Here is a 21,173-nt window from a genome sequence, read left to right on the forward strand (position 1 = left end):
ATGATGTGTAAAAAAACGTCCTATTTAGTTTAGAAGTAATATGTGATAGAAATTAATTTAGGGATAAATTGTGTATTAAGCCTAATCAAGAAAAAAGAGGTATCATTTTCAAGTGGTGCATTCTCCACTAATGATATATTTCCTTTTCAACAACTACACCTTTTCCAACTTCTTACTACTTGTCATTCCTACTTTACCAAACCAAAATCTTAAATTCATAGCTAGCGATTATAATTTTTGAAAATTCATCATCAAATATTTTTAACTTTTCCAAAATTGGTTTAAACAATTTTTTGAATTTTAGGATTTCTAGTTACACAATGCCAATTTTTTTAAAAGTAAAATACTTGTTCAACATAATTTTAATTTAAAAATTCCAACTCCAAAAACTACTCAATGTTTTAAGTTTCTTGTGTCCATCTCGAATTATTGACCGTCTTAAAAATACTCATATACTTGACTAACTAAATTTAGATATACTCTCGATCTGCCACATGATATAATAAGTGGTCTCAAACTCTTGAATGAGCATGAAACTCTTAATAACAAATCGAGAGAAGTGTTGAAAACATCCTTAAACATGACGAGAATTTAGGAGTATATTTCAATCATATTGCAAGATTTAAATATGTTTAAGACGGTGGAGATAAAAATAATAATTTGTTACTATATAAAAGATAAAACCCCACATAAGCACTTTCAAGTTTTCAAAATCCCCAAATCACTTTTTCCCCATTCATATAGCTGCCTTTATCATTTTCAACTCCTTCACAGTTCATATTCCTTTTCCTCTCAACAATTCCCATCCCCTTTGCTTTATCAGTTTAAAAATAGTAATACTTTATACAGATTGGGAAAAAGCCAAAATCTTGTTCGTCAAGCCCAATATGTTTTCTTGAAATAGCAAAAAAATGGGTTGAGGTAACAGGAACTTGAAGAAGAAGAAAAAGGGTGTTGATTCGTGTTGTTGTTGAAGAAAAAGAAGCAAAAATGGTGGTAAGGAAAGTTGGGAAGTATGAAGTTGGAAGGACAATTGGAGAAGGAACGTTTGCTAAGGTTAAATTTGCTCAGAATACTGAGACAGGTGAAAGTGTCGCCATGAAAGTCCTCGATCGAAGCACTATCATCAAGCACAAGATGGTTGACCAGGTGGGTGTTTATTTTTTCCCCCTTTTTTGAATTGGGTATTTGAAGAATGAGAAAAAAAAACCCATTGCAACTGGATAATCCATGGATGAAGCTTAAGATTTTAGAGTAATTATTATTCCTAATTTGTTAAATTTATATTTTGTAAATGCTCTATTTGAATTGTTGTAGCAATTTATGGAATAAGTTTTCGATTAATAAATGTGATAAGTTGACTCTTCCAATTTAGATCAATTTGTGAAAGTATTTGAAGTTTTAGTTAATTGTTTAGCAACATAATAGAGTGGCTTTTACTTGTTATTTAGGATGTTAGTTGATTGACCATGGCATCATGAATGCGGGATTATCGGCAATTTGTCGGGCTGCAAATCATTTTAGAGGACCCAGAAAGATGAAATGATATCTGAACTCTGATGAACAGATTCAAGTTAGTTTATAGATCATTTTTTTACAATGTGCGCAAAATGCTTCTAGCTAATAGTCCCACTTTAGTAGATTCGATCGCAGTTCAGCATTTCAAGAGTTCTTTTTGAATGTCAATTTCTAAGCCATTTCTTTCTGTGTAGAGATTCAAATTGTGTAAACTTGTGTTTGTGGTATTAGTTCTCAAGCATATGGTATGGAGACAATGTTTCAGTTTGGATATAATTTGTTTTTTTTGGTTCTCTAATAGGAGCTTTCTGCATTTTCATCTTGCAGATAAAGCAGGAGATATCCATAATGAAGCTTGTTAGACATCCATATGTAGTTCGATTACATGAGGCATGTGCCAAAACAAGTGCCGATGACTTTCAGTTTCCTGAAATTTGTTGCCTGTTTCACTTTTAGGTTACTGGTGTTGGGGAGATTTTTTTTGCTGATGTGCACTGATGATATAAAGAAATTTTGCTGTCAGGTTATAGCAACTCGCACGAAGATCTATATTATCTTGGAATTTATCACAGGCGGAGAACTGTTTGATAAGATAGTAAGTCCCACCTTAAAATGGTCAAGGACAAATGCAGATTATTTTGATTCTTCTTAAACACTTAAGCATATATTCTCCTTTGAATGATTTCTGGTATGCATTTGTAGGTCCACCATGGACGATTAAGTGAGGCCGAGTCTCGAAGATACTTTCAGCAATTGATTGATGGAGTTGATTATTGTCACATCAAGGGAGTTTATCATAGAGACCTAAAGGTACTTGTTAACAGAACGTAAAATCAAGAGAGCAATAAGTTATTATGCATTTAAACGAAAATCTTACTGCCATTTTCCACATTGCTCAGCCTGAAAATCTTCTGCTAGATTCCCAAGGAAATCTGAAAATATCAGATTTTGGACTTAGCGCATCACCTGGTGAAGTAAGGTCTCCCAAAACACTACCTTTTTTCTCTATTACCAAGAATACAACATTATTGGTGTAAGTCTTTATGCTGCTAACTGCTTCTGATAATGTTCTAATAGGGAGTCAACATCCTTAAGACGACATGTGGAACTCCCAACTATGTTGCACCAGAGGTAAGTTAGGCAGCTACCATTATAGTAGTCTTAGTTCTTTGTTACATGTATATCTTTGAATGAGTAGTTTGATTATTGATATGTATCCTTTTACTTAAATATGGATTAAGATGTCCCTTTCATCCTTGTTATTGGACTTTTTTATCAGGTTCTTAGTCACAAAGGTTATGATGGTGCTGTGGCTGATATCTGGTCCTGTGGTGTCATCCTTTATGTTCTGATGGCAGGTTATCTCCCTTTTGATGAGGTTGATCTCACTACACTGTACGCAAAGGTAGAAGCTTTGCATTTTCATGGTTGTGTAAATAACTTAAATGGAATTCCTTACATTCATCTTGCAGCAGTATGATATGATAATCATGCTGATATTTTCACATTTCATCACAGTAAAAGAACATTATTTTATAGTGACGTTTTAATTACCAACAAGTATGTTTGTATTTTTCTGCAGATTGACAAAGCAGATTTTTCCTGCCCATCTTGGTTTCCTGTTGGAGCAAAATCTCTGATACATCGAATTTTAGACCCAAATCCTCAAACCGTGAGTACTCAATCAGAGAATGTACACATATTATATTGTGCCCTTAAAATTTTCTGTTTTGGAAACTTAATCCGTCACAAAGCCTTCAATGCATTGAACTTGTAAAATATTGCAACTTATCCACTCTGTGTAGTATTTATCAACAAACTTTTCAAATCAGAAGCAAGAAAGGAACTTTGGCATAAATCCTTTTCCTTTTCTCCTCACTTCTTCCCCCTCACACAAATTAAACCATATTTGCTCCCTCTGCCAGTCTCCTCTCCACTTTCTTTTTTTTTGGGTTCAAGTCAAATTTCATTGTTATAGAGCTAGATTTTCTCAAAATAATATGTACTAGATGTCTATGTGACTTAAAGCAAGTCGTGCACTGGAAAATATTAAAACTTTTAGCTGTCTATACTATTCTCCATGACTTTTTCTTCTTTTTATATTCATTCTGCTCCATCTCCTTGGCTTCTCATCTAAACCTTACTGTTCCTTTTTATGGTTCATGTGGAAATGGGTGCTTCTATCTTCTGTTTTGTTTCTCTCCAATCAGAAAGAACAGGGAAAATGAATGGAAGGAATCAAGCAAAAAGATTTAAAAAAAAAAACAAAAAATAAATATGCAGGTTCTACGTAGGGAAGTGGAAAGAACAATGAACAAACAAAGGGAAAAGAGAAGAGGGCAAAGAAAGAAACTTGTTGCTATTTGTGCTGCTTTGCTGCTCTGCATTTTTGTTATGTTTCTTTTATTCCCGTGCTCAAATTTCAGTTTTTCGTGATGATTCCCATTGTCATGGACCAAAGCAGCAATCCAGCAACTTCTTCCTTTTGGGTTTCCCCTTCCATTTTTCTTCTTTGTAAAGTCGTTATTGCTGACAGTATCCAAGTGTTCGAACTATTCTTATTTGCATTAGACCTTTTTCCGCACTTCCTTTCTTTGTCTAATTTTTCTATTTTGACCTTACATTTCTTGCCATCGTAGTACTAAAATATCAATAGACATAGAACAACTCAGGAAGACAATAATGGTCGTTTCGTGGAAAGGAAAAAGTTTAAAAGGAAAAGGATTTCTTTTAAGTCTTTATTTCACCGTTATATTGACTTGGCTTATTTTTCCAAATAACGGAATTGTTAAGTTGCAACTTTTAGAAAGTTCTATGGTAAGATGCTAATTTTGCTTATCGCTTCTTGAGCTATTTACTCACTAAAGTATTATACTCTCTATTACATGAATTCATGCTACCTTAGGGTTGCTTTTGGAGTATATTAGCTGGGTGGAGGCTTAAAACGATATACAATAATGTTGACCATGAAGATGAATATAGTCTTCTACTAAACGAACATATTCCTACATTGGCTTATTACATAGTTTTTTCTCTATTTTGTGCAGCGTATTCGGATTGAAGAGATCCGTAATGATGAGTGGTTTAAAAAAAATTATGATCCTGTCAAAGTCATGGAGTATGAAGATGTCAATTTAGATGATATTAATGCAGCTTTTGATGATACTGAGGTTAGTAAGACTTATGATTACTGCCTTTGCTATATAAAACATTTTGATGTTGAATTAGGAATTTAAGTGAAATCTTGCCACGGGTTGCTTGTTGGCAAGCTGGTAAGTAGCTGGCTGAAGCATCACTTTGTATTTGTTTATTGCTCAAGTTGAATGTCCTGCTATCATTAAGGTGAGAATGTTATTGTTTAATGTTGAGTAAGAAAACATATTGAACATATTGGAGCTATCACTTAGATTTAGATGATGGAATAGTTTTGTGAAGGTGCGTTCATTGTAACTTTTTGCACTATTCAGATTCTTTCTGAACTTTTTCCTCTGGAGAAATGGATGATATGCACCAAAAAGTGAAAGAAAGTTCAATTTGATAGGAATTGTTGTAGTGTTTGGTATGATAAAAAGTATTCCATGGAGGTTCTGGTTATTGACTGCTTAGTTCTTTGTTTTCCCCTATTTTATGGCATGTTATAATGTTTTATAGGAGGAAGCATCCAACGAGCAATGTGACAATGCGGATGCTGGGCCTCTGGCTCTAAATGCCTTTGACCTAATTATTCTCTCTCAAGGATTGAACTTATCTATATTGTTTGACCGTGGGCAGGTATTGATTCTAAAACTTCTACCAATTTGACAATTCACAACAGGACTCTGTTATTTCTCTCTTTCATATAGATCAGATTTTATATAGTCCATTAACATATATATCAACTAGTTCTGAGTTGGAGCAATGAAAAGAGGCACATCTTGCTTCGCATTTTCAACTTACCCCATAGCTTTGTTAGTTGCTTGTCATTATTAAGGTGCTGGTCTTCAACTTAGATAAATGAAATGTGGATGCTGGATTTACAGGATTCAATGAAGCATCATCAAACACGCTTCCTAACACAGAAACCAGCAAAAGTTGTGCTATCAAGTATGGAAGTTGTGGCCCAGTCCATGGGTTTCAAGACCCATATCCGCAATTTTAAGGTAGACACTCACCTTTTCTTATTAATAATGGGCATCTCAAGCTTAATCACTTGGGTTCACTAGGTCTTTTTTCTTTTCTTTTAAGTTCTATGTTGCAATTTTCTTGGAGAATTCCTAAGGTTGGTCCTCATTTCTGCTTGTATGTATGTCTCAGATGAGGGTAGAAGGTCTTTCCGCAAACAAGACTTCACATTTCTCTGTAATTCTGGAGGCAAGTTCACATCTTTCCAAAGCTGTTTCAATCTGTGTGGCACTCTTTGTGTGCTAGCTAATATTTATTATTCAGCAGGTTTTCGAAGTTGCTCCTACATTTTTCATGGTAGACGTTCAGAAAGCAGCCGGTGATGCTAGTGAATTCCTCAAGGTTAGTTCAGTCTCATACATATAACATGATCCAAAACTCTCTTTGCTTCTTCCTTATCAAAATGCAAGTGCTTACACCTATACTGTTTTACAGTTTTACAAGAACTTTTGTGGCAATCTTGAGGACATTATCTGGAGGCCACCGGATGAATCATGCAAATCAAGAGTTACAAAAGCAAGGAGTAGAAAGAGATGATATTTTAGCATTAGAGAATCTGTGTGTACTTTGTGTTTGTATAAAAGATTACAGTTTCTTGAACCCTATAGGCAGTGAGTACACTCTTTTATAGTCGAGCCAAGTGAGGGGTAAAGCTTCCACGCTTTCCCCAGGTTTTGTATCAATTATATCGATATGGTGACAATTTAATATCTTAGGCAGAGAGTAAACATAACAAATACTTGCTACTTCTAGAGAAGAGTTTGTCAAGTTGATTATATTTTACCAGCTTCTGTGAAACATTTTCAATTTTCTTATTTCATGAATTTCATATGAACAACAAAGGCAATTGTTGTTAAATCCATGACCTACCCAACATTTGAGCTTTAGCAACTAGTCATTGTTTGGAAAAATGTTTTGTCATACCAAACAAATATAAAGTATATTTTATTTGTTTTTCCTCACTGTTTCACCTAAGTTGATGAAACTTTGCATAAATCATTCAGATTTCCCAGGCAATGTAAATTAACCAAGATCCAAGAACAAAAAGAAGGGTCCCCAAGGTGTTAACTTTCCCCACAAGATTTGTTCTTTTGATATGTTGTGTCAATTGCATTGATTATCTTTTCAAGAAAAGCAGTGTACAGTTGACAAAAGAAGCAATAATGTGGTAAGGTGTGCGTACACTCTATCCTCTCCAGACTTCACTTAGTGGGATTTCACTGAGTATGTTATTGTTGTTATCTTTTCATGAAAAAGAACAAAAATCAAACCTTTGCCCCTTAAATCCAAAAGATGGCATGACAAAACCTTGTGTATAACTGATACAACAATTGGAAATTTCAAAAGTACAGAGAACTCAATATAAGCCACTATTTACTTTTCTGATTTTCCTTTCATATAACAAGCTACATGATCTAAATTCAGTAGATCAGTCAATGAAGTAGAGAACAGAGACTTGATAAGAAAAATGAATTATGAAGAAATTAAGGTAAGTGAAGGCTTTGAGAAAGAATTAAACAAGACTACCAAAATCGCCGCAAGAACAATGTCCATCCACAAATTTGTGCAGCCTTTTACTATCTCTAATGATGATTTTTCTTGAAGTTAGCTGTGAGATGAATTTCATAAAGCTGTGGCAATCTCTACACATGCTAATACTCTTAATAACTCGGATGGGTGCAGCACTCAGTGTGTTCAGCAATCCAAATGATACAGCCAACTTTTCACTGTGACGACCAATAGGAAAAGTTGCCTCATCATCTTCTTCGTTTTTGAGCTCCAAACTTGTGTGTAACTCAAATCCCATTGTACTTGCTTTGTCATGTAAATCACTTAAGAAATTATCTATATTTTCGTATGGAGGATTCAACTGATCACCTGTTCTAAACGAATGAACTTTGTCCCTGATGCTGATCCAGCTCCAATCCTTTAGCTTTCCAATTTTTTCGTCTTTCATTAGCTTTCTCACCCTGGAAACATCCTTCCATCTCTCAGCTGAGAGGTACATGTTTAACAACAAGAAGTAAGCTTCTGAATTTTTCGGATTCAGGCTAAGTAGTTGTTCAGCAGCATAAAAACCTAGCTCTAATTTCCCATGGCTTCTACAGCCTGCTATTAGAAGTGACCATATAAACTCGTTAGGCTCAAAATCCATCTTCTTGACGAAATCAAAAGCTTCATCTATCCTACCTAACCTCACAAACATATCAATCAAGCATGCATAATGGTCCATCACGGGCTTAATTTTGTACTCTTTTTTCATCATGTCAAAGTATGTCAATGCCTCTTTGACCAGTCCAGCATGACTACATGCCGAGAGCACTCCCACGAATGTAACCTTGTTTGGTCTAACTCCTACAAACCTCATATCCTCAAAGAGCTGCAACGCTTGTTTAGAGTACCCATGTTGTGCAAAGGCCGTGATCATAGACGTCCAAGATATCAAAGTTCGTGTAGACATCTCCACAAAAGCTTTACTTGCCCTGTCAATGCTTCCACATTTATTATACATGCTAACTAGGGAAGTTCCCACTACAACGTCCGACAAAAACCCCGACTTAATAACCTGAGCATGAATTTGCTCCCCTTGTTCCAAAGCAACCAAACTACTACATATAGACAACACACTCGAGAAGGTGAATAAATCAGGTTTCATCCCCGAATGATGCAGTCTCAAAAAAGTGTTTAGTGCCTCAAAACCGCTGGAATGTGCAGCAATACCGTCCTCTCCAAGATCCATCATCTGAGCGAGACCTGCAATCATCGCGTTCCATGTAACCAAGCTAATTGACTCCATTCCATCAAACAGCTTCTTTGCCTCTATAATCCATCCGTTTTTCAAGTATAAGTACATTATTGAATTTGTGACTCTTAGATTAGAACCATACCCCAGTTTAATGCTCAAAGAATGAATTTGTGATCCTATCTTTAAAGCCTGCATTATGCAACACAAACTTAGTACACTTGTAAATGTAAACTCATTAGGCTCCACATCCGCACAAAGCATATCAACAAACAAGCTTAATCCCATTGCAGAATCCCCGTTATCTCCACAGGCAGATATAGCTGCTGTCCACGAGATAACATTCTTATCAGCAATCATCCGAAATGCTTTAACTGCAGAATCCAGATTGTGACTTTTGGAATACAAGCTACAGAGAGCATTGCCAATACTTGTGTCATCCCCAAGTTCATACTTCACAACATACGCATGAATCTGCTTTCCTAACTCGAAATGACCCAACAATGAACAAGCATTGAACGCAACACCTAACGTATAATTCGTGGGAAATCCACCCGCGTCCAGCATTTCTTGGAATACGCTAATAGCAACCTCCGGCTGCGAATTCTGAACATAGCCAGACATCAATGATGTCCAGGTAACAACATTTCTTTTAGGCAAATTATCGAATACCTTCCGTGCACTTCCCATCATTCCACATTTCGCATAAACATTAACAAGAAATGTCATGAGAAACAAATCTTCATGGATACCCATTTTGATAATGTGGCCATGAATTGCTTCAGCTTCTGAAACGGATTTTTTCTTGATACATTCTTGCAGAAATGGAACATAAGAAGCTGATTCCACTTTTTCACTACCTTCTTTGATCAGTGAAAGTGCCTCTCTGAATTCAAGATTCAATGGCTCCAAAGCTTTATCCGAGTTTATGGGACTATGATTTTTCTAAATTAAACCACAAAACAAGAAGAACCATTATAAAAAAAACATGAATTATAAAGAAAAAAAAAACAGTCCAATGCACCAGAAAGAGCCGGACCACAAAGGTCTATTGTACACGGCCTGCCTGTTTCCACGGCTCGAACACGTGATATTCAACTTTATCAGTTACGTCGAGACTTGACAATGGAATAAAGTAGTAATTAAAAGGATCAAGAACGTACCTTTTCGAAAGGTAAAGAAGTTACTGAGTTTTTCTTGAATTCATTTTCAAGCTTAAGGGTGTTGCCCACAACTACTGAAGGCAGAGAAGCCATGAATTCGCCACTGACTGTATAAAACTGGGAAAAGATTACTTCATTGTTCTTCAGTTTTATTTTATCTGAAATTGAAAAAGAAAATGTTATCTTTACTCTTTGGATGAAATTGAACTGAAAATCCGAACAGGGGAGACCGGTAGAGATTGAATTTCGTGGACCCCACTCATGATGGGAAAAATGGATTTAGGGCGTTAATCTTAGCGGGAACTATCAAATTATGGATAGTAATCATCTCTTTCGAGAGAGTGTTTGGTACTAAGGATATCGAATAATAAATTCGGGATAGAATATAAAATTATTTTATTTTGTGTTTGGTTAATAACATTAGTTAGTTCCAACATTATTTATCTCATGACATAATTTTGTCTATCCCACCTACCATACCAAAATAACCCGTCATAGTTTTACTTTCTAATTGGAAGTTCTTTTAACAATCTGCTAAAGAAATACTCCTTCAGTAAAGAAATGTGATTAAAATATTATTTAATTTTGTGGTCTTAAATATATTATGTGAAAAATAAGAATTAAGAATTGTCAAAAGGCGAAAGAAACTTATATTTTAAAATAGACTAAAAGAAAGTAAGGCAAACAAATTAAAACTGAGAGAGTTTTTTTTTATGACAAATTTTTTTTTGCAGCCGCTACCCTTTGGTTGCGCACAGGGTAAACCCCTCTCTTCTATGCAATAGCTCGCAAACCACATAGAGAGGTAGCCCACACTAGGCAAGCCCGATACGACGAGCTCAACCCAGAAGGCAAACCCCTTACTTCCGCTGGCAAGAGGTTTCGAACTTGAGACCTCCAACATGGAAGTCCCAAGTCCAAATCATTGGGCCACCTCGAAGGGTAATGGAGAGAGTATTAAATTATGTAGTTTGAATTTTATTTCACTAAAATAAGAACTCCAATAATGCAAGTTATTAGCAAGGACAAATAATGTTTATAATTCAATCAGGTTTTGTTGGAACAAATATTTTAATTAATTTTGAAACTCTTCTCAAGTTTTGATAAAAGTTGCTATGATTTTCAAAGTGAATATTTGCAAATTCATAAGTTTATATTCACTTCAATTTAGTGCATAATATGACACATCATAATTTCATCTTCCTTTCATTTAGAGTAGTTGGTGGAAGTGAATATAATTTGAAATTCTACTTCATATTTATAGTCAACAAAAAAAAAAGTATAGAGTTCCTGATTCTTGTTTGGTTAGAGTGCTGCATTACTGATGAACTGTTTTCTGCTCTTGACTATTTCTGATTCTCTTTATTTTCATCTTATAATATTTCAAGTTATAAATTAGGAAAATAGTTAAATATGGCAACTTGTACTCTTTCCTTTTTAAACATCGAATTATTGACACTTACAAAGGTAGATCGAGAAAGTATTGGAGATAGATGATTAGATAGGATATGGCACAACTTCATATTATCGAAGACATGACCCTAGATAGGAAGGAGTGGAGGTTGGTAGGAGGTTAATAGGGATAGAGTATTGTCTTGCCTTAGTTACCCATCGTCATATATTGTGTCCTATGTTCCAATTATCACAGTACTTGTGCTATTATGCTTTCGTCATTGTTTTCTTTCTCTTGTACTTGAGTTTGATACACTTGAACAGGTGCAATACATTCTACCTTCCCCAGACCCCATTTAGTGGGATTTCACTGGGTATTTTTGTTGTTGTTGAATTATTGATATCTAGAACAGGCAAAAACAAATGGTGCTTGGCTGATTTTTTCTTTTCCTTAGAGCCAAAGTTTGGTAAGATGTATTGCTGGGAGCACGAGACAGATTTCACTTTGTATGCATAAGATCTTATCCCTTTTCTTGTTATACATCATGTGAAAGTATCATAAAATTACATCTGATGGTGACTTTGATTTGAAAAATTATACAAATGTAATGAAATGTGATCCATGTAACTCTTTTCCGCGCACTGCAAGTGAATTCAAAAAGACAATGTTCTAACTTCATTGGAGAAAAATGTCTTCTGACTCGAGCCTGATAGCAGAATAAGACCGATAAGGGGACAAGGAAAAGTTGGAAACTAGAACTAAAAAGGCAATCATCTTGCACATTTTACAGTTAAAAAGAGCCAGCGTATGTGAAGAAAAAGGAACCCTCACTGCCTCAAAATGGATAAGTAAATGGACCCAATGATAAAAACTTAAAGATGCATGATTTACATTCTGGTATAATAAACAGAAAAAGACACAGAAATAACTCTTTTTCTTTTGGTGAGAAAAGTAAGGCAACAGAAGTACCTCAACACTAGATCCGAGCTCAATTCTTGTATTTCATTGTTTCTTTCTCGAAACCAACAGTAGGAAATTGTTTGGCGTAGTCCTCAACATCCTGCCTTAGCTTGGCAACCTCAGATTGAATGTTGGAGTCTGAACTCAAAGTTGCCACAAAGTCCTTCAGCTTCGTTCCTACGTTTATTAGAAACCGATGATTGTATGTAAGTATACAATCTGAAACTTTTAATAACAAATTGTATGATCAGAGGAACTGATGCATTCCAAAAAATTGACAACATGAAAAACACCAAACCTTTGGCCTCTGCCTTGACCTTAAGGGCCAACTTCACAGCAGAATCAAAAAATTCAGCCACTTTGACAAAATCTTCCTCGATGAATCCCCTAGAAGTGAGAGCTGGGGTTCCTGGATCACAGCATGAGAAGGGGTAAATTGACTTGAGATCATTATCTACATGTATATCACCATTAATGGAAAAAAATTTCTTCTCTGTTCTATTTATCATTTTAATTTTTTAACTAGTGCTTTTAATTTCGGATTAACAGGAATTAGTAGTTAAGATATTGCCACAAGAATATTAAAAGGTTCTCCCCCTGGTTAATACTAAATACACTTTGGCAAGAAAAGGGAGGAAAGAGAAGGAAGAGCTGAAACATTCTAGGTGTTAACTTCATGAGATGCTGGACACTATAGGGTACATCAATGATACGTCCAGTTATGTTAAGCAATCATAAAATAGGGGAAAAGAAGATCCTTACCCATGCGAATGCCACCAGGTACCATGGCAGATACATCACCGGGCACAGTGTTCTTATTGGCTGCAATATGCACAGACTCTAAAACCTTCTCAACTCTAGATCCATCAATACCCTGAAGAAGGTATTTACCAAATTGTCAGGGTAGGAGTCAACACTTCCATGTAATACAACAATTGTCATATTTGATCCATTAAATACATCCAATACACAAAAGATAAGGCGTTCTGCACCTGATTTCTTTTCTGAATATTTTGCAAATATAAATAAACACTGCTATCAAAATTAAAAATATCCCGTTCTTTTAGATGTCTGATGGCAAAACGATCAGCAATTCAAATGGACAATAAGAAGCTCTCCATTCATTTAAATATGAACCTGTTATGTACCTTATTTCTTAAGTTTACCAGCACCAGATGATTCTCAGTTCCACCAGATACAAGATCATATCCCGCTGCCAGCAAACTCTGCAAAATATTGTGATCAGAAATTAACACATGCAACAAAACCATCAAGTTATCTCCCTCTACGAGAGTAATGATCATAAACTATGCTATAGGAGGAGGTTAACTACAAGTAGTACCTCAGCAAACTTAGAGCAGTTGCTAAGAACTTGCTCTTGGTATGCCTTGTATTCTGGTGTCATGACCTAGATAACAGACAAGGAGACATTTTATACAGTTATACCTATAAAGGAGAACATGTGAACAATGAAAACAAACACAGAAGATGAACTACTTACTTGTTTCAGTGCAACAGCTAAGCCAGAAATTGTGTGGTTGTGGGGGCCACCTTGAAGTCCAGGGAAAACAGCTTGGTTGATTTTATCTTCATAGTCATACATAACCTGTAGGATGACAATCGCACTATTACTTATCACATTAAAGTTTCTCTATTATTCATTCAAAGAATGGAGATATAAGTGGCACCCATATTCCAACAATGAGATTTTGTGCTTCTCATCCACCCCTTTGTGTTAATTCTGATTTTATGCTAGATTATAGGGATTGAAGCATTTAACTTTTGATTCGTTTAAGAAGGTGGTAGCATGTTAACTGAGGCACATGATTTTATGGTGTGTCCAGGAGGCAAGTTTACAAGGTTGACGGAAGATCTGAGGAAGTGTGCAAGGAATAAGCAGAGAAATTGGGTTGAGGCCAGCAGAAGTTGATGGAACCCATAAAATTACTCAATTTGGTCGGCTAGGAGTGAAAGACTAAATTGGCTTATCTAACATAAGCCGAAAATTTCCAATGCAGGACATGGTAATAGGAGAATTAAACAAGAATAATCTACAAGGAAGGACTAACAACAAAATTTCCCTCCCTAGATTTCAGTTCCAAAGAGTATCCATACTAAATTCTACAAGTTATTTGACTTCAGGTCATACTCACTTCTTCTCCTTTTTTGTTTATCTCCTTCACTCCTTTTCTGAAGAAGATCATCGCTCCACGTGGCCCACGAAGTGACTTGTGAGTTGTGGTGGTAACAACATCTGCATACTCAAAAGGAGAAGGGATGACTCCAGCAGCAACCAAGCCACTGATATGTGCCATGTCTGCCAAGAGAACAGCTTTTTGCTTGTCACATACCTGTCAATTGCTCAAAAATAGCACTACTTTAAAAAGTTGGAAAACAAAGTAGTGGGAACAAGCTTAAAAAGATTTATTAGTTTACCTTACGGATACGTGCATAATCATATAGGCGAGCATAAGCACTTGCACCAGCAACAATCAACTTCGGTCGGAAGAGCGTTGCACTTTTCTCCAGCTGTGCAAATGGAAATTCAACAACTGAAGAATGAGTTGAAGAAATCACATACTAACTAGCCTAAAAGAACCTGAGAAAGACAACAAAGAGGGAAAGGAGTCCACGCCGCAGCTTAGATTTGTAAACAATAAAGCATGTTTTTTACCCAGGAAAGATTAGCATAAGCATCTGTACATTATGGTGTACAAACACACTTGCTTCAAAAGTAACCCTAGCTCAACAGCCTACAATTTTTGTGTCGAAGCAGCTGAAGACCTTGAAAAGAGGAAGCAGCAGAGACTTGTCTGTGTCACTTCCTCATTATCGTTTACTCAGAGCATGGTTAGAAGCTACAAGAGAGTGTTCCATGTGGAAAGCGACATTGTGAACATGTCAAAGCATATGGACTAGGAAAAATTTAAATCAAATGTGAAGCGAGGCACAGGTTGAGTTGAGGGGAATTCTGGATCTGACATTATACTGATTGCAAATTATATGATGTTGCAACCAAGAAATCAGTGCATGCAGACTATAGGAAAGGAGATGACAAAAGATAATTTGGCTTTTTCTTTAGATGATTGAGTCAATGACTACTGAAATTAGTAGCTTAGAAGTGGCCAAAAGATGCAAGACACAAGAAATGTAATGGCTTGTAACACCTAAACCAGTCCCAATTATACCGACAAACAAAAGATTACCTGTTCATAGTCAATATAACCTGTGCTCTCATCTAATCTGTAAGGCATGGTCTCGAAAAAGATAGACACAGCAGAAATCTTCTTTGTGTCAGTCTGCATAGCATAGACAGAAATAAGGGCATTGTTGGTAAATAAAGATTACAGCAAAATACACATCAGATATATTAGCTCAAGAGAACAGAACCTGATAACCATGTGAAAGATGTCCACCATGAGGAAGATCTAGCGCCATAATTCTCTCATGGGGCTTTAATAAAGCAGTGTACACTTGAAAATTTGAAGGAGATCCAGACAATGACTGAACATTGACTGCAACAAAGTTTGATGAAGATTTAGCATAAAGACTATTATCAAAAGCCTAGAGATCAAGGGTAGAGCCGTTATAAGGTCAGTTCACATCTAAAGATCCACTCAGAATGAAATTTTTCCGGCTTATGTAATTACCTCCCCATTTGGCAGGATCCAAATTAAAAACTTCCAGTGCACGTTTTTGACACAATCTCTCTGCCATGTCAATATACCTATATAAAATGATAAAAAAGACATGGTAAATGTTCCCAATGGTATTCAGTTAGCAACAGATGATAGCCAGAATGACAGACTCTTGCTGATCAGCTAGAAAGCAAGTATATCAATGTTACAGCAGCTTAGGTTACCACTTATAGTTCAAATTCTAGGTGATCAGTAATTCAGTATTCGGAGAAAGACAGTATGAACTTCAAATAAACCAGAGAATGAAAGCAATGAACGTACTCATTTCCTCCATAGTATCTAGCACCAGGATACCCTTCACTGTATTTGTTGGTCATTACTGATCCAACTGCTTGCATCACTGACAGTGATGTAAAATTCTCTGAAGGGATAAGCTCAAGACCCTACAAATTCGTCAAATTCATGGTTCATACATAAACAATCTTTTAACATACTAGATGCTTGTAAAATGTACCCTCTTCATTCCAAATTATAAACACCTTTTCCATTGTGGATTGTTATTAGAATCTTAACACAGTTCTGTTACTATACAACTTTTTCTAAACCTTGATTTGATTTGATTTGATTTTTTCTCTACTAAACTCTCTTCTAACCACTAGTTTAATTATTTTCTTCAATTATATACAATTCGACTCAATTTTCCTATCTATCTTTTGATTCCAATCAAATATCATGATATAAAGTGAAAATGAGGGACTAACTACTCACTCCGTTTCATCTTACTTGGCACATTTTGACCTGACACACCATTTAAGAAAACTTTAATTAGAGGTGTATTATAGTAAACTAACCTATTAATGATGCTTTGGAATTCTAAATTTGACTACTACTACTTCATGTAGTTATTTAACACCGATGAGTACAAATATGGGGAAAAAAAGTAATAAAATTTCCTTGATTTGCTAAAATGGAACATCTACTTTTGGTTATAGGGGCCAAATAAAATGAAACGGAGGGACTAACTATTAAGAAAATCAGGTGTTCGTGTTTTAATTATCAGCTCATATCAAAAGCAGATTTTGGAATATCTTTACCAACAAAACAACACAAAATTTTCTTAACAAATCATAGAATCATAAACACAATACAATTACAAACCTTCCATTGCCTAGCTTTCTCAAGCTCAATAATGTCGGCAATCTCTGGATCGATTTCTTCAAGTGGCGCATTCAATTGCTTAATCCACTATTAACCAAATAACCAGGAGCAACATTAAAATCATTGATCCTACCATTGAAAACTCATAAAAAAACAAAGATCCAAAGGCAAAAATAAGAAGGCCTATATATATATATTCTGATTCGATTTACTACTAACCGTAACTCGCGGATCCTCCCTATTTCGAACTGCTTGATTAGGCAAAGACGACTGCAACAACAACAAAAATAAAAAAGCAACAATTAACAAATTGAATATCACCAGCTTTAAAAATTAATAACTTTTCAGGAAGAAAATACTTGTGTACCATGTAATGCACGGAAGAGCCATTGGAGAGAGGACGAACAAGGTTAATGGAGGAACCGTAAGAAATCTTACGAAGAGCCATAGCCATTGCCATTTTTTCGTTTGTGTAATGGCAATTGAGAAACAAGCTTTTGAGTTGGTGTTGTTAGGCCCCTGTTGGGGATTTGGGGGAAAGAGGGTGGTTGAAGATGGTGACAGAGCTTAGTGGTTTGGTGCGTTGGCTTTGCTAATTCAACATATAATATTACGCATCCATAATTTGAGTTATAAACTTATCAGAAAAAATAGGGTATAGAGTAAATTATTATGAAAAGATAGGAGCGATGAAATATGATTATTAAATAGTAATAAATAAAGATAAAATAAAAAGAAAATATTAAGGTAACAATGCAAACACACCAAATTCATCATTTATGGGTCTTGTAATCTTTATCTAACAATAAATTTAAACATACGATATAATAAAATTTAAATAACAATCAAAATAAATATTGTATTTAAACTATAATATAAATATACGATACAATGGGTAACGACTATCTAAACAAGGCGTAAAGCAAATTATTTTTCTAAATTTAGGAATCTTTGCCAGTTTTTATTAAAATATTATAAGAAAATCAAAATGGAAGAGAGTTAGTTCTGGGGACAACGTCAGTAGTTAATCATCTCAAGGTGCATGGAAGTTGGTGAACTGATCAGATCGGAAAGTATTCCCTTGTTCACCTTTAATTATATTAAAAAGGTAATGTTAAATAGCCAAAAAAATTGGTCAGAAATTTAAAAGAATATAATATCTTTTTTATTTTAAAATAAATAATTTTTTTTAATTTTTTAATTAAAAGATATTAAAGTTAAAAAGGTAATAATATTAAAAAGGTAAAATAACGTATGTAAAATACCATTCTGATCAAATTTTCTGGCCAAAATGATTTTTCCTATTAAAAATAATTTGTTTTTTTTGTTAACTTAATTTTAAATCATTAATATTAATTATTCAATCTCAAATTATTTCATTGTTCAACAAAATACCAATTGATATTAATGTTATAAAAAAATATATGCATAATTAATTATTTTCTTAAAGGATATGCATAAGTAAAAAATAAATCGTGAAAGTTTATAACAAATTAACAATAATAGCATATTTAATGGAATCTAGAGAGTATAGAGTATACATATTTTACATATACCTTATAGAGAGATAAAAGTTGTTTTCGATAAACCATCGGGTCAAATAAAAGCATCTTAAAATAGTTTGAACAGGGAAACACAAATAAAAAAAATAACAATAACAAAATAACATTAAATAGAGAGCAATACACAAAGCATAGAAGAAAAAATAGTAACAATAACCAAAAACATATAAGTAATAATTGAAATTATATAATAAAAACTACAATAATAATACGAATACTATTTGAAACTGGATACTAAAAAGAAAAGCGAGTCAATTTTCATTAAAGAGTGTCAAAATAAAAGTAAAAAAGTCCATGCTTGATATTAGAGATTGAACACACAACCTCAAACAATTTTCGCAACCCCTTAACCATAATCTAAATCTTCAACTTGTGTCAAGATGTGTTAACACTTGTATATATATTCGTTAAAACAAATTTTGATCTATATTATATAATGTAATTTTCAGACGAAGGGATGTTGCTTGACACCCGCTAGCTCGCCCCTGTCACCACTCTCAGCCAACTCTTAAAAATGATAAGACATTAGATTATCATCTAACATTTATAAAAATTAGACTGTCGTCTAACTTTACCCATAAAAATCCAGTTTATGTAGAAAAAAATATTTGAACATGATCTAACAAATTTATAAATTATTATTTAATAAAATAAATTGAATCATTTATTAAATAGTTATTAACCTGCGAAAAATTGTGTCTTAAAATGTTTCAAATCCATCATATAACTTGGGCTCAATGATTTTCCACGTATTTCAGGGAGGCCCATATTTTGGTTTCATTTGTTTGTATGATAGCCCAATAGGTTTGTTTGGATCTCTACACTGTTAAGCAATTATTAGATGAGTAATTCATCCCTCTTTTTTCCAATGAATTGTAATTCTTACATTTTATTACTATGAATTTGGTATAGTACATGTATACAAATGAAATGTGTTACATAAAATACACTAGTACTTGTTAAGTTGTTAATCATTAACTAATGTCAATCTTCCGTACTCTCTGTTCATTTTTACTTGTCACATTTCGTTTCTTGAGAGTAAATTATATGTATTTTGAGAAATATTTTAAGATCTATTTTTCAGCATATTGATGTGAGAAGGATTGCAACTTATAGTATTTTTCATATAGTCTTCAAATATCTAAATTTAATCAAATTCAATATCAAATTGATTTTTGTGGAGCAAAACGTAATAAGTAGAAGTGAATAGATAAAGAAATATTTTTATATAGAAAATATGTCATATTTGGACTATCATAGTATGTACCATCAAATGTATAGAATATAACAAAACAATATGAATTTAATAAATTGTTTTTCTAGTCTTCAAGATGGAAAGCAGATTGAAAGCGATTGTCTCCCAAGTCGTGCATTAAAATCCACTTCAATTAAATGTGAACCAATTAATGTGGTGCAGTGAGCTTTTTTCCAAAACATTATTATTTATTTTCCAATTAATTAGTTGCTGCATCATTATCGTTTACAATAGTGATAAAATTTCTTCATGTTCTTTTTTTCCAAATGATGTCATTTCAATAATTCTAGGAAGAATAGTCTTTCTCAAAAAGAATTTGCTCATAAATGTGTCATCAAATTGTGTTAAATTAAATCTTAGGCCTAACTCACATCCCAAAAGCTGGCTCAAAGGGAGGAGGATTGTCCAGATCTTATAAGGAGTCCACTCATCTTATTAACCACCAATGTGGGACTTTTTGCTTTAACAAATCGTGTCGAGTCCCACATCTATGCTTCCTCACGAGTTAGCTTTTGAAGCTCCGTTAAATCCAAATTTCATTTTCTTATCAAATTGTTTGTCATCAACCTAAGAAGAAGGTAAAAATATGATGTATTTGTTTAAATGATATGAAATTTTCTTCCAAACTGTATTCACATTCAATATATTGCATTGAGTACGATTACACCAACTGTGTTATTATTTTAATTTGTTGTCTGTTGAAATTAGTATTAATATGTCCTAAAAGAATTGTAGTAATATAGATACATCATTGATTAATTATTCAAAGATGATCATTAGACGACACAAGTATACGTGTGAAGCCAATTGCAAATTGCAATGTAAACGATTCACTTGTCAAAAGTTTCAAAATTTAAGTTGTACGTAGTACAAATTTGAATGTAATTGATTTTGACTTACATATAGACCTTATTCTCCTTTTAATTATATGGGTACAAATGAGAAGCCAATTGCAATTTGCGAGTAACGCTCAAATTTTTTATTCCCACTGACTCTTTAATAAATACATGACATGTAGTCAAAAATTTCATATGTACTCTCTCTATTCCTAATTACTTGTCTACTTTTCAATTGACATAGTATCTATTAAGAAAATAATTATTGACATAGTAAGTTTACTATTTTACCCCTATTAATTATAAAGTAGATGAATTAAAAATTTAAGATTTTCAAGAAATTGTACCTTTCTCAAAGTAATTAATTGATGGTATAATAGGTAAAATTATTTTGTCCTTTCTTGATTTGTCAAAATGGACAATTAATTAGGAATAACTATAAAATGAAAAGTGGACAAGTAATTATGGACATAGGGAGTATTTAATTTTTATCTTATCACTAATAATAAGAGGCATACGTCTAATTTTTTAAGTCAAATTAAACAACTACTTATGTTAGGTTTTCAAGAATTGTGCAGGTTTCATGGACCAAACAAATAGATGTGGAAATCTCCACACATAACAAGAAGAACACGCAAGTCGAAGAAGATTGACGTGAATTTAGAACAAGTAGCATGAGTTGTCTATGTCAAAATGTGTACCCGTGAAAACCACATCAATCAAGTTATCATGAATTAGTGGGAGTATGTACGTGGTTTGGGGGGGGGGGGGGTTTTGATCACTTTT

The 21,173-nt window shown here is 34.1% G+C and overlaps 3 protein-coding genes across 4 annotated transcripts; 1 reads left to right on the plus strand and 2 right to left on the minus strand.

Annotated features, from left to right (window-relative positions):
- Nucleotides 1–710: 710 nt before the first annotated feature.
- Nucleotides 711–6,477, plus strand: LOC102598473 (CBL-interacting serine/threonine-protein kinase 8). 2 transcript variants are annotated; one of them, XM_006364917.2, is made up of 15 exons: nucleotides 1,058–1,149; nucleotides 1,452–1,573; nucleotides 1,846–1,908; nucleotides 2,042–2,113; nucleotides 2,221–2,328; nucleotides 2,418–2,492; nucleotides 2,596–2,649; nucleotides 2,798–2,923; nucleotides 3,101–3,190; nucleotides 4,566–4,688; nucleotides 5,170–5,289; nucleotides 5,538–5,657; nucleotides 5,812–5,868; nucleotides 5,947–6,021; nucleotides 6,115–6,477. In XM_006364917.2, exons 3-15 carry the CDS (start codon nucleotides 1,867–1,869, stop codon nucleotides 6,214–6,216), a joined length of 1,164 nt encoding a protein of 387 aa, XP_006364979.1. In that variant the 5' UTR covers nucleotides 1,058–1,149; nucleotides 1,452–1,573; nucleotides 1,846–1,866; the 3' UTR covers nucleotides 6,217–6,477. The 2 variants fall into 2 exon arrangements, with proteins under 2 accessions (XP_006364978.1, XP_006364979.1); XM_006364916.2 differs by lacking the exon at nucleotides 1,452–1,573 and having other exon boundaries at nucleotides 711–1,149.
- Nucleotides 6,478–7,026: 549 nt separating this feature from the next.
- Nucleotides 7,027–9,871, minus strand: LOC102599031 (putative pentatricopeptide repeat-containing protein At5g52630). Its single transcript, XM_006364918.2, has 2 exons — nucleotides 9,586–9,871; nucleotides 7,027–9,367 (listed from the first exon to the last, which is right to left on the minus strand). Exons 1-2 carry the CDS (start codon nucleotides 9,676–9,678, stop codon nucleotides 7,193–7,195), a joined length of 2,268 nt encoding a protein of 755 aa, XP_006364980.1. The 5' UTR covers nucleotides 9,679–9,871; the 3' UTR covers nucleotides 7,027–7,192.
- Nucleotides 9,872–11,454: 1,583 nt separating this feature from the next.
- Nucleotides 11,455–17,318, minus strand: LOC102599354 (serine hydroxymethyltransferase, mitochondrial-like). Its single transcript, XM_006364919.2, has 16 exons — nucleotides 17,102–17,318; nucleotides 16,954–17,004; nucleotides 16,735–16,821; nucleotides 15,898–16,019; nucleotides 15,589–15,665; nucleotides 15,329–15,453; nucleotides 15,145–15,237; nucleotides 14,375–14,467; nucleotides 14,092–14,289; nucleotides 13,440–13,544; nucleotides 13,281–13,346; nucleotides 13,087–13,164; nucleotides 12,701–12,812; nucleotides 12,237–12,347; nucleotides 11,948–12,115; nucleotides 11,455–11,684 (listed from the first exon to the last, which is right to left on the minus strand). Exons 1-15 carry the CDS (start codon nucleotides 17,192–17,194, stop codon nucleotides 11,967–11,969), a joined length of 1,560 nt encoding a protein of 519 aa, XP_006364981.1. The 5' UTR covers nucleotides 17,195–17,318; the 3' UTR covers nucleotides 11,455–11,684; nucleotides 11,948–11,966.
- Nucleotides 17,319–21,173: the final 3,855 nt, after the last annotated feature.

This window comes from Solanum tuberosum, unplaced genomic scaffold (genome assembly GCF_000226075.1).
Source record: "Solanum tuberosum cultivar DM 1-3 516 R44 unplaced genomic scaffold, SolTub_3.0 scf00519, whole genome shotgun sequence".
NCBI classification, from domain to species: Eukaryota; Viridiplantae; Streptophyta; class Magnoliopsida; order Solanales; family Solanaceae; genus Solanum; species Solanum tuberosum.